At 54.1% G+C, this 12,745-nt stretch overlaps 2 protein-coding genes across 8 annotated transcripts in view; both read right to left on the reverse strand.

Moving 5' to 3' along the window:
• The window catches only part of LOC107213168 (perilipin-3-like), a 663,366-nt gene that overhangs the window by 148,739 nt on the left and 501,882 nt on the right, over positions 1 to 12,745 (reverse strand). The gene's annotated exons all lie outside the window — the stretch shown is intronic.
• The window catches only part of CBFA2T2 (CBFA2/RUNX1 partner transcriptional co-repressor 2), a 57,219-nt gene continuing 46,000 nt past the window's right edge, over positions 1,527 to 12,745 (reverse strand). For 4 of the 7 annotated variants that reach the window (XM_015647270.3, XM_015647275.2, XM_015647274.2 and 1 more), the window contains 8 exons: positions 11,728 to 11,817; positions 10,827 to 11,008; positions 9,948 to 10,201; positions 9,201 to 9,286; positions 8,126 to 8,321; positions 6,798 to 6,869; positions 6,296 to 6,486; positions 1,527 to 3,957 (listed from right to left, as the gene is read on the reverse strand). In XM_015647270.3, the coding sequence (XP_015502756.1) occupies positions 3,670 to 3,957; positions 6,296 to 6,486; positions 6,798 to 6,869; positions 8,126 to 8,321; positions 9,201 to 9,286; positions 9,948 to 10,201; positions 10,827 to 11,008; positions 11,728 to 11,817 (1,359 nt within the window). In that variant the 3' untranslated portion in view covers positions 1,527 to 3,669. The remainder of the gene's footprint in view (positions 3,958 to 6,295; positions 6,487 to 6,797; positions 6,870 to 8,125; positions 8,322 to 9,200; positions 9,287 to 9,947; positions 10,202 to 10,826; positions 11,009 to 11,727; positions 11,818 to 12,745) is intronic. The other 3 variants (XM_015647273.3, XM_015647271.3, XM_015647272.3) reach the window with 3 other exon arrangements.

Here is a 12,745-nt window from a genome sequence, read left to right on the forward strand (position 1 = left end):
ACTGGCTTTGTGCCCCAGCAGCTGTGCCCGTGGCTGAAGCTGTCCCCAGCACATCCCACTGCCAGGGGAGGCCAGAGGGGCTCCAGTCCCTGCTGCTTCCTCAGCTCCCATAAACCAGCGCTGGCACCTGGCAGTGCCACCAGAAGCTGGAGCTGGGGAGGGGTCAGGGGGCACTAAATGAGGGGGGAAGGCTGGAGCAGATCCCACCTGCTCCAGGGGTGGCACTGGGGCTTTTCTTGGTGGATCCTGTGCTGAGGGAGGGAAAATTGCATTGTCACAGCCGGTGTGGAGGGAGTGGGAGGGCCCAGGAGGGACACCAGCCACCCTCCTGGCATGGGAAACATCATCCCTGTGCCCCTGCCTGCCCCCAGCACCAGTGTGACCCCCATCCTCACTCACCCGGGACCTGGTACCACCCCCAACCTCTTCTTCCACTCCCTGTGGGTGCTGCTCCACCACAAACCTTTCTTTGAGTGTTTCTCCCCCAGCCCCTGGATGCAGCCAGTAAAATCTGTGCCTGAAGGGGTGGGCAGTGGGTGCAGCTCCATCCTGGGACCCCTCATACCCACTGTGCTGGGTGGGGCTGACCCGGTGTCACCCCTGGGAGGGTCACTGGGTTTTAGGGTGCTTGTTTTGCTGGCTTTGGGGTGGCAGGGAGGGACCTGGCTGATGCCAGGAGCAGCCTGCAGAGATGGGATCAGGGAAGCTCCTGCTTGGAGGAACAGCAGCTGCTGGGCACAGACCCCAGCCCAGGGCAGGCTCAGCACCCAAACCACAAATGGCCCTCCCAGGGATGGGGTGTCCCTGTTCCTGTGGGGAGCCATCCTCCAAACACCCAGTTCTTTACCTGATAATCAGTACCTGCTGCTTTCCCTGGCCAAAGCCAGGATTTCTGTGATCAGGGCCACGTTCCTGCCCCTGGGAGTGACAAACAAGGGATCCAGGGAAGTGCTGGAGCTGCAGCAGCACCACGGGCCAGAGCAAGGGATGAGCAGTGCCAGGGCACAGCCAGAGTGGGTTGGAGAGGGGCACACACAGAGGCAGAGCTGCAGAAGGCACTGCTTTGGGATTCCTGAGCTGCCTCCCCAGCCCTGTGTGGGGTTTACCCCTCAGCTTTGTGTTTTTCCATCACTGGATTAATGTTTGCAGCAGCCTGGAGACCAAAATCCTCAGATTTAGCCAGGGGGTGGGCAGGGGGCATCCCTGGGGGGCACAGGGCTGGCAGTGGCAGCACCTGCAGGCTGCTCTGTGCTCACATAAAACAAAAAAGATCATTTAAAAAAGGCTCAGAAAACAACACACTGAACTATAAACTCAAAGAAATCACTGAGGATAGGGCTGAACTCCAGCTCTGCCTGCACTTGCTCCCAGGCTTTGCCCACAGCATCACCACCACAGGGAAGGCAAATTTTGTCCCTCAAAGTCCCCTGGCCAATGCCAAGGTGTGGCAGCATTCCCCAAAAACCCCCAAGAGCTGCCTGAACACTGCTGAAAACCTCTGCCCCTTCCCAGAGAGAAGGGGGAGCTGGAGGATGAATATAGTCTTTTTATTGACTACTTTTGAGTAGAACAAACTAAATACATCTGTAACAGTTTGGGTTCCTTTATACAGGACATTAAATAAGTTATGCACAGGAATGAAGTAACAAATTTCTATTACAGAATTAAATGTCAAAAAAAAAAAAATAAACCTCAACCCAATGTCTTCCCACGCCCCAAGTTCACATTTATCATTCCATCTTTAAAAAAAACAACAAAAAAAGAAAGAAGCAATCATTCTAATCATGACTGTTAGTATTTCATTCATTTACACTGGGGTTAATTTTAATACACGGCCATCAACGTTGCATGAGAATTATGGAAGACAATCTATTTACAAGCAATTCCTTCCAGCCCTGCTCTTCCCACCCCACCCTGGCACTGCCACCACAGCTTGAGGCTGCAGGTGAGGAGGGGACATCACAACCACCTGAGGCTCCAAATGTGTCCCTGTGCCCTTAGGGCAGGAAATGCCCCCTGAGTGCCCTGAACACCCTGATGGGCTCCTGCAGGGCAGGGTGGCTCCTGTGCCACCCCTCTGCGAGCTCAGTGCCAGGGCTGGGCTCCAGCACCAACTCCTGGTGACACAGGGGAGACATCCCAGGGCCACTGGAGCTGTCTTCAACACCAGGAGACCTCGTGGCTTTTTAATGAGACCCTGCAGCCAGGGAATCACCAGCTCTATCCCACAACAGCAGCTTCCCAAGGAGCTTTCCCGAGGGACCAGGCCTGGAGCAGCAGGTGCCCCGCTCGCTGCTGTGATGACTCATTACAGCTCCATTATTCACCTCCAATTGAAAAAGTGATCAGAAATAATTTGGGAATTACTCGCCTGATTGGGCTCCAGCCCAGCAGTGGCACACACTCAGTCAGGGAAGCACAGCTCTGCTGAAGAGATGGATTTCCAGAGCCCCTGAGTGAGGCTGAGGGAGTGGGGAGCAGTTCCTGGAGGGCACGTGCCCCCCTCTGGGACCCTGCTGGGCCAGCCCTGTTGCAGGGCTGTGCTGTCACCTGCACTCCCCCAAGGCCCTCCAAGGCCTCCTTCCACACCACAGCAGGGACTCTGCTGGACAGATCTCCCCAGGCTGTCCCCCAGCCCCAGGGGACCTCACTCTGGTCCTGTTTCTGGGACAATCTCTGAAGGTGGATGCACATCCCTGGGCATGTCTGGATGCAGCACTGCAGGAACCCCTGGAGTTGGGGGTAAGAATCGACACCAAGTCCTGCCTTTCTTTTACCAATGTGGCTGAAGTGTGTGGAGAGCACAGGCTGTGAACAACCCCTCGCACCAGTGAGGATCCCTGGGCTCAAAAACAACAGCAGGAACTCACAAACCAGCAGCTTCCAGGCAGTGAAAAACCAAAACAACGGCCCCCAGGTGGAAAGGGCACCTGCACCCAAGCCCAGATGTGCTCTGCACGTGTTCCCCCAGCACAAGCAAACACCCAACTGTCTGTCTCACCACAGGCCAGGCTGAAATCCAGGCCATTCAGCAGTACCCCCCTGCCACTGCCACTTGTTTTAGAGCAGACAAATCCTCTCCTCCCTCTCTGCAACCCTCAGCTGCCAGCCTGGAGGAGGAGAAGTGGGCTCAGCTTTTGCCATTGCACAGAGGATGAGATGCTCCCACTGGGAAATTGGCTCTGGTCTGTTCACAACAACAGCCGGCCTGTACAGCCACCTGAGGCTGGGAGTAGGGAAAAAACACCGGATATGATGGAGGAAAAGTGGTGGAAGGAGGCAGTGGTGGCTCTGACACCTCGGGAAGCGAGCCTGAGCATGCCACAAGGACAGGGCTCCCCGCTTGGGCACCACACTCTCAGCATCTCCGGCGTGTGCCAGCGCTCTCCCCCCAGTCCAGGTCCCCCGAGTGGGTGCCCAGTGTCCTCCAGGTCCTGACTCTGCTCTGGTGTCCCCCTGAGAGGAGCAGAGAGGCGCTGCAGGCGAGGCTCACCCCAGGTCAGGAACCACAAAGGAAAAGGCAGGATGAGAGGGCAAAGGCGGAGCGTCTGCGCTCGGAGGAGGCGGCGCCATGTGTCAAATAATGTCAAGTGGTAACAGTTGCTGCAGGGAGGTTTTCAGCTTAAAAAATCCCAGAGATCTCATCCAGAGCGAAGCAAAGCCTCCCTCCTAGAGTCCGTTCGAGTCTATGGCTGTCACGGATGCCGGCGTGGAGGAGCGCGAGGTGGTGGCCGAGGTCTTCTCGAGGGCCGGGCTGGGGATGCCATCGAGGCTCTTGGTGGCCGCTGCCACCCGGCCCGTGGGCAGGGCCAGGGGCTTGCTCTGCCCGTGCAGGCCTTGCCCACAGATGCGGTGGTGCCTCTCCCAGTCCTTGTGCTGGCAGAAGGAGCCGCAGTACCGGGCGATGTTGCAGCCGCTGCACGTCTCGCTGGCCTTGCGGCCGCAGTTCCAGCAGCTCTGCAAGACCAAAGACACCGTGCTTTAAAAAGGTTTAGCTTCCCTGAGAGCTGCAGGATGGTGCTGACTCAGCACTGGAAGGGACTGTTCATCCCCTCTGGCCCAGATTTGGGAATATCAAAATGAGCAATCCATTAATTCCTGCTATTTCCCAGCTCTTTGCCAACCGCTCTAACCCCCACTGCTCTTTGCCCACAGCCTCTGTCACTGCTCCAGGCACATCCTCTCCCCTCGACCCACCCGAATGCAGAGAGGAAACAGCAGGCACGGACTGAAAAACACTCTGCAGATGCTGCTATTGGGCCTTTTTATTTCCTGTTTTAAGCAGCTCTATTTTGGTCTCGCTCCCAGCCAAGCGCTCTCCACAGGGATCACGGCGCGCTGCACAGGCACCATTTGCTCCGCACCCTGCCTCGCTGCACAAGAGGCTGGAGCAGGCCAATTTGGAAAAGCAAATGCTCATTTGAAAGCCTCCCAGCCAGGTGGAAGCACTGCCAGAGCCCAAGCTTCAATCTGGAAGCGGAGCAAAGCCCCTCTGGCCGCAGGGAGAGGTGTCAGCTGGTGGCTCCCGGCGTGCCACTGCTTCCCTGGGAGCGGGGGCAAGGGGCCAGCGCCGGAGCGGCGGCTGCAGCTGCTCTGGGGAGGGGAGGAACGGCGGAGCAGCTTCCCTGCAGCTGGAGCAGGGTGTAGCAAACACACCCTGGGGAGGGCGAGCTCAGCTGTGGGAACGCAGCCGCTGTCAGAGCCGGCCTTTGTGGGGACACGGCTGCGCCATGCAAGAGCTGTGGGAGCGGCTGTGGGGGGAGGCTGGGCTGTACCAGGCAGCCCTGGTGCTGGGAAGGGCTGTGAGGTTCCCACTGCCAGGCTCAGCACTGGAACCACCAGCTCACAGTGATGATTTATGGGCTGGCAGTGAAGCACCTGAGCAGTTCACTTAGGAGTGAGCTGCTCCAGAGCCTGCGTGGCCCCAGGGGTCTTCCACCTTCCAGGAGAAGCAGGACTTGTGGCCAAAAAGCCCCTAACCAAAGGCTGTGGTAGTTTTTTGAAAACTCTGTCACTGCTTCACACTTTACACTTGAAGTGTTTTTCAACTGCGTTGCAGAGGTCACAAGATGTGCCAGAAGATGGGACAGCTTTTAGACAAGGGCTCTAGGGCTTGCACAGGGGTGCTCAGCAGCTCCTGAGGTCCCAGGCTGCTCCTCAACACAGCTGGAGGAGAAGGACACTCCTCTGCTATTCCCCTATGGAGAAATCACTGCTTGCCTCATTCCTTCCATGGCTTCCTGAGCAGTTCCACCCACTCCCATCATGAGACTGGTGTGTTCAACCCTCAGCAATCTCACTGGGAATTGCAGTATGGACATAACTCTCTGGAATGACACCTGACAATTCCATGGTTCTGGCCACATTCCTGAGCCCCAGCTGAGTTGAAACCCACCAGGAGGAGGGGATGGACCTGCTGCCCCCACATCCCAACAGATATGAACAGCACGGTCCCATCAGATTTCTGCTCAGCAGACACAAGCCCTCTGCTCTTACATGAGTAGAGAAATTAAAATATGGAGCAAAGCCCACATGGATGGGATGTGGTAGTTCAGGAATGAGCCATGTGATTCCCTTTGCCCCAAATCTCAAAAGCTCTACCAAGTGAACTTCCTGTTAAGCAACAGGGAGGGTAAGTGAAGAGTAGAGAGATTGTCTGAGGCACCCATTCAGCACATGTCACTGGCTATGACAAACCAAGAGCCATCCCTTCTTTTGCCACATGCAAGTGTGGTACAGACCACCAGGAATGTACAAGAGCTTTTCCTGCAGCCCAGCTTCTGCCCTGCCCTGTTTTCAATCCCACAAACAGCAATTTCTTTTCTGCAAATATCAAGTATCCCACCATAATTTCTGAGCTAAACTGCTGCATGAACCAGCATCGTTTTCTCTTTGCTTCTACACCTCTTTCAACCCCACAAAATCCCTGCTCATCACAGAGTCCAGCTCAGGGTGCCCAGTGTTTGCACACACACGTGCCCACAGACATTTTTCAGGCTGATTCCCTGCCAGAAAAAACTAAAAAGGATTTTTGTTGATATTGGTGCATTGCCTTAATTATTGATTGGAGAGAGACTTCTAAAAGGAAAAGGTGTTAAAGACTGGATGGAGTTTGGAGCAGCCTGGTCTAGTGGAAGGTGTCCCTGCCCACGGCAGGGGCTTGGAATGAGATGATCTTTGAGGTCTCTTCCAACCCAACCCATTGTGTGATTTATGATTCTGCAAAAAGAGGTGGGGGACCTGCTTGACCTGGAGCCTTGGAAAGCCCTTCCCAGGCTGTCCCCTGGCACCTCACCTCTGTGGACTCCTCCTGCTCATTGATGACGAGGAAGGCGTCCTCGGTGGCCTGGCGCTTGGCGTCGGCGATGGTCTGCTCCATGCGCGCGCGCTCCGACGCGATCATCTCGAACGCCTTCTGCTCCGCCTCGGCCACCGCCTTCTGCACCTCCGACATGGCCTGCCGCTTCACCTCGTTCACAGCTTCTTCTGGAAGGAAAGAGCAGCCTCACCCACCCACCCAGGGAATGAGGGGAGCCTCCCAGAGAAGCACAGTTCCAGCAGCGTGCTCCCAGCACCAGCACCCCGACTGCTCCCGGGAGCGACGAGCCCAGGCTCAGTCCCACGGACTCCCTGTAGCACCCCAGAGGAGCAGAGGCCTTTGGAAAAGCCAGGGTGGGGATGCTGGCAGCCAGATGTGCACATTCCTGCAGCTGTGCTCCTGTTTCTGCACAGCAAATCCGCAGCACCCGTGTTTACCCCGAGCGGGATCCCTGGCCGGGGGCACCGCAAACACTCACCGGCTTTTTTCCAAATCTCCTCCGTGACGTAGCCCGTTCCCGACCTGCTGCTGAACTCCCGCAGGGAATCTGCTGGAGTAAAGGACACAGGAAAGGTTGGCAAAGCCTCATCCCAGCTCATGTGCCCAGTGATACCTCAGGACATCATGGGGCAGGGAAGGATTTCTATGGTTAAAGCCACTCCTCAAACACTCAGATGATAAATTACAACACTTAATTAGCACCTTGCATAATTTATGATGCCGTATAACCTATCTCCTGGTACTCTAAAACAACAGGCAATGCTTATAAATGAATGTTATCCAACTTCTGCACTGTCCAGAGGCTGTGAGCATCAATCTGTAGACCAGCAGTTTACACTAAGCACAGCACTTCCCAATCCCAGGGCAATTCAAAGGCTTGAGCTGCTGCACAAACTCTCCTCCAAGACACCTGGAGATGCTGCTTGATGCTTAACTGCACCTTCTCACAAGAGAACAGAGCTTGAAAATTATTCTTAGGTCCCACAAGGAGAGAAAGCAGCAGTGTTCCAAATTTAAATAAAAAATTTTAATTATATCACCTTTAACAATATGGGGCTGGAAGTGTATTAGTCATGATACCTTTAAATATAGAAGGGCTAAAAGCTGGCTGTGCCCCCCAGGCTGTCACACACACCCATTGCTCCTCAGGCTGTGTGACAACTGGAGCCAGGGGCACTTGGATTCCTTGCAGGAGGATTCACTTTATATTTTGTATACAAACAAGTAGAATATGTATCAAATTGACATTTATTCTTGCTGGAAGAAATCCACTTTTATTACTGAATAATCAGAGGGTTTTTTCCCCCAGAACTTGATTTGTAGTGAGTTTTTTTGGATGGAAATCAGAATTGCATTGAAATATATCAACATTTTAGACTTGTTTTTGTATGGGGTCAAACCCCTGCATACTGGAGTGGGAAACTAGTCAGCTTGGATAAAGTTGACTCATGATACAAAAACAGAATTAGTAACACAGGTAGCCATTACACTCACAAAAGCCCTTGGTATTTTTAGAATAAATAGACCTTGACATTTAAAATCCTTCAGGCTAGAGGGACTGGAAGGGGGAGAGTGGTGGAGACTAACACCTCTCCCCTGCCTTTTTACCCCTGGTTTATCAGGACCAACTTTGGCAAAGCTGACAAAGGAGAGGCTCTCCCAGCACGAGCAAAGATGCCTTTAGGCATTGACAAAAATCGCTTTGCTGTGTTGCCTCTCTCCAAACCCTTGAGAAAAAACCACCTCAGAGGTGCTTAACCGAACTGACCCCGGAGTGGCACAAGCAATGACCCGGCCCCTGCTCACCGCTGCCCGCGGAGTCGGCGCTGGCGGGGCTGTGCTGGCGGCTCAGCAGCTCGGTGCCCGCCTTGCGCGCCTCGGCCGTCTCGGAGCAGCGCCGCTTCCAGTAGTTGAGTTCCTCCCTGTCGGCCTCCTGGCAGCGCCGCAGCACCGCCATGGAGCGCCGCGTCTTCTCCACCATCTCCATGATGCAGTTCAGGGCCTGCCGGAGGGAAGGGTTCTGGGTCATCGTGCCAGGCAGGGGAGAGGTGGTTTCCCAAGTTTGGGATGGTGCCCAAGGATACAGCACCAGGTAACTCAGCACCTCCAGGCCATCCCCTAAAAGTGGAGAGGAAAACCCCACCCCTTTCCTATGGGATTAGGGGTGGTTATGATCCTGGGGCCAGCGCTCCACAGTCACAGCCTCACTCCAAATATTCAGCTACGGGGCCTCTGCTCCACCCCAACCCCATCCCCTCCAAAAAACCCATTAGCTTTAGACCATGAGGTCTCTCTGCATTTATGATCAAAGCTGAATTTTAATCCCATCTCTTTGAGGGAAAGAGCAGCGAAGTGCCTTGAGGAGCTGCCTTGCTCAGAAGGAAAAAGCTCAGCATAAAATCTGCCAGAAGCACCAGGTCTTGCTGTTGGTGCAATTTTTGGTCCGTAACAGGCTGGCACCCCAGGGGAAAAACATCTTAAAATACAGTTCATTTTGTAAGTCTGTATCCTGACTGCACTTAGCACATCTGTGCACTTCTGCTGGCCAGTTCTGGGGCAGAAAAGATCCCAGTGAGGATAAGGCTGGGTTTGGCTGCTCAGCCAGCCATGGCAGCACTTGGCCATGCTCTGCAGGAGAAGCTCCCCAGCTCCAGACACTTCATCCACACCGATTTGTGTGATGACACTTCATCTGACCATGGGCAGAGAAAACCTGTCAGCAAAGTGCTACACCTCCTCTCAGCCTTCCCCACCATCCACCTGCTTGTGGTGGCTTGTTCCTCCACCAGGAGAGCCTGGATATGGTATCAACAAGGAAATCACCAACTGGAGCAGGTGGAACACTGGGTGGCTGCTTCCCACAGCCCCTGCCGTTCCTTACGTGATCGAGATGCTTCCATTCATCCGCCCACTCCCTCTCTGTCAGGCGGTGATCCACCAGCTCGTCCTGGTAGCCTCCATTCAATCCTGCAACAAGCCACAGAGGGATCAGATGGACCAGCAGAAAGAGAAGTGGCCCCAAAGCAAGAATAAAGAGTTCTATTTCCAGCTCCACACAGCTGGGATTTTAAAAGACATCTCCAGGTGGCAGCTCTACAGGGGTGATTCCACACTGGTGCTTTTTTATCCCTGTCTGCTTCACTGTCTGGGAAGTGCTACAATCCACTTGTGGCTCCAGCTCTGACCTGCTTGTGGAGCTGGTTCTCCTGTTATAAACCCACAGCAGCTCAGAGTCTGTGATTCAGGCTGTTGTGTTGGAAACACATCATGCACCTCCCACACATCCCTTGGAGAAACAGGGCAGGGGGTCAATCTCTGCTCTCCTGCTTTGGAGATCTTGGAAAAGTTAATTTCTATTTTCCTGACCTCTCTTCCTACCTGCTGGGTTGGCTACACTCAACTCACACACCAAGTCCTTCCTCCCTACCCCTCAGTGACTCCAGCCTTCACAAAGGGAAACACAGACTCCCAATCTTCCTATTTTTAACTCCCCATGGGGAGCTGCTTCCTCTGAACTCCCTGCAAAGACTCAGCTGTGAGGACATGCCCAACATCACACATCTTTGGGTACAAGTGGCCAAGCACAGACCAACACCAAAGCTCAACAAGGAGCCCTCCAGGCTCTCACCAAGCCCGCCGTGCCTGTCCCGGATCTCTCTGTGCTCCAACATCTTGCTGGGGTCCCTGTAGAGGTGGGAGGTGGCAATATCTTCCAAGGTGTAGTGCTGGAGGGGTGGTGGGGTGGGGTGGAACTGCCCGCTGGGGTTCATCAGGGGGATGGTGAGGGCAGGGCTGTGCCGGGGCGCGGGGCTGATGGTGCAAACCCTCTTGGCTGGAGGCTCTGTTGGCAGCGACTCCCTCTCAAAGCTGCTGTCTTCCCTCCTGCAATCACACCAGCAGAGACAGGCATTCCTTAGCATCCCATAAATGTACTCAGAAAGATGCAGATTTAGAATCAGCAGGGTTTGGGCAGCAATGGTTTTACCACGGGGTAAATGCAGAGAGCTCAAACAAATGCGCTCGTTTTGCGAGGCGATGCACAAAGTGACCCCGTCAAAGAAAAGGGTTCAGGATGCCTGAGTGCTGTGATTCATCTCTCTGAGCATGACCAAATTAAAATTTCACAGTTTTTATAAATTTGAGGCATGCTCCACATAATTGCATAACAACTTTTATCTTGGAATAAAACGTGGTGAAAATGAAGCGCATCCTTCCCAGCCCTGCCAATGCCTCCGTTCATTGCCTTGGGGGTGGGAAACTGCTCAGCTCTCTGGCTCAGGGCTTTACAGTGCTACCCTAAAGTCCCTCTGGGACAGAGCCTGCCTGAAAGAGGAACCCAGCCTGAATTCACAGTGCAGTAGGAGCAGTCATTGGAGTCTTAGAATAGCCTGAATAGTTGTTGGGAGCGATAAGATCCTGCATGCTGCTTAAAGCTTTGTCAGCAGCAAAGATAAAACAAACGGGACGACTTCAACAACTGAGCAGAGTGACAAAAGCTGTTTTTCACCTGTCTGGACTGTGCCTCTTGCCATTGCCATTGACCTCGATGAGCAGCTCGGAGGAGTCAGCAGGAGATGTGGTGTTGGTGTTGAGCAGGATGTGCTCGTGCTGTGCCAGGTACTGGGAGGGCGTTTGCTTGGCAGCACGGGCACAGTGCAGCAGCTCCCGCTGCAGCAGAGGGAGGTTGGCCTGGAAAACAAGCACAGGGCTGGATTACAGCAGGGCAGGGCTTTCCAGCTGTTCCAAAAGCTTTGGTCTTCATTAATATCTCAGAGCAGTAACACCTGTGGCCCATGACCCCCCACTCAGGATCCAGCTCCTGGTGTCTGCACTATCAGATTTACCTGTATTTTCCCAGGAGCCAGATGTTGGTGGACCCAAAATCCAAGTGTTACAGGAAGCACTGTGTGCTTCCAGCATCTAGTTACCCAGCAGAGATGTTGTGGAATCCCCATTCCTGGAAGTGCTCAAGGCTGGCTTGGGCAGGGCTTGGAGCAACCTGGTCTAGTGGAAGGTGTCCCTGCCCACGGCAGGGGGCTGGAATGAGATGGGCTTTAAGGTCCCTTCCAACCCAAACCCTTCTGTGATTCTGTGATTTAACCATTCCAGACAGACTCTGTGTGCCAGCACTTCAAACATTCTAGATCTGAACATTTGCAAATAAGATTATAGGCTCAGAAGCTGCCACATGGAGCTTGGTTTGCCTCCTTTATCTCCAGCACACAAGCAGACATATGTGGCACACGGCACAACGTCAGCCAGTCCCACACGGCCAGCGCTACGCTCTGTGCAGTCTGTCTTGGACTCCAGCAGAATTGCTGTGGTGCCTGCTAGGAGAGCTTTCCCAGCAATGTCACACTGCCAGGAGGCACAAAGAGTGTCAGCAAGCCCCAGCAGCTCCCTGTCACCTTCAGGAAGGGGATCACGAACGGCCGGAGGGGGAAGTTGGTCGCCTCTTGCAGCTTGCAGTGAAATTCCTCGATTGTCACCGTTGAGTTCTGAGAAAAGAAATTAAGAAATGAAATGGCAATTTGTTCTTATTTTTAGACATGTGGGAAATGGCTCCAAATGAACAGAACTGGGAGGGAGACAGCATCTGCCGCTCCAGGACTGACAGTGTTTGCATTGGATCCTGCTGGGTGCAGCCAGCAAGGCTGAGGCCAGCAGAGCAGGAAAGCTGCACTAGGAGAGGGGTGGGAACTGCCTGGCTCAGCACCCTCCCAGCTCCAGGGTGGAGGCAGAGGCTGGCTCCAGGGCAGCAGGACCCAGCTGGCATCTGCTGCATGCTGGGGCAGACTGTGGAGAGTCAGACCTCAATCCCAGCTGCTCAGAACTGCACACCATCCTCCCCTTCCTCCCTTTCAGTTCTCCTCATCTAACCTATCCACAGAGTCTCATCAGCCTTCTGTTCACTGTGGTCCTCCCCTGGTCCAGCCCTGCCTCCCCCAGGGCTGCTCAGGCTGGGGAATCCCTGGGACAGCAACATTTGATAATCTGCACATACAAAACTCACCCCTATAGCAATAAGCATGGTCTGGGGTGAGAACAACAGCCAAAGGGACCTGGACAGCTTCTCCTTCCCTCCCCAGAAGGATGGGTTAAGATACTACCCTATATCCATGGAATTAAATATGCTATGTAAGTGCAGCAGCAGCATTTTACATCAGTGCTTAAGCCTGAGAGTGACCCTGAGGACATGGACAGACTCAGGTTTGCTGCCAACCTTGGAAGGAGAAATGCTCTGGGCTGCTGCAGTCTAGCTCCCTTCAGTGCCTGCTGAGCCTCAAAAGAAAATGTGCCAAGAAGCAGAGAGCATTGCAGGAGCCCCACGGGACCACAGCTGCCCAGGGCTCCAGGGCCTCAGTCCAAGGTCACAGAATGGCTTGGGTTAGAAAGGACCTTAAAGCTCATTTCATTCCTCCCCTG

This window comes from Parus major, chromosome 20 (assembly GCF_001522545.3).
Source record: "Parus major isolate Abel chromosome 20, Parus_major1.1, whole genome shotgun sequence".
NCBI classification, from domain to species: Eukaryota; Metazoa; Chordata; class Aves; order Passeriformes; family Paridae; genus Parus; species Parus major.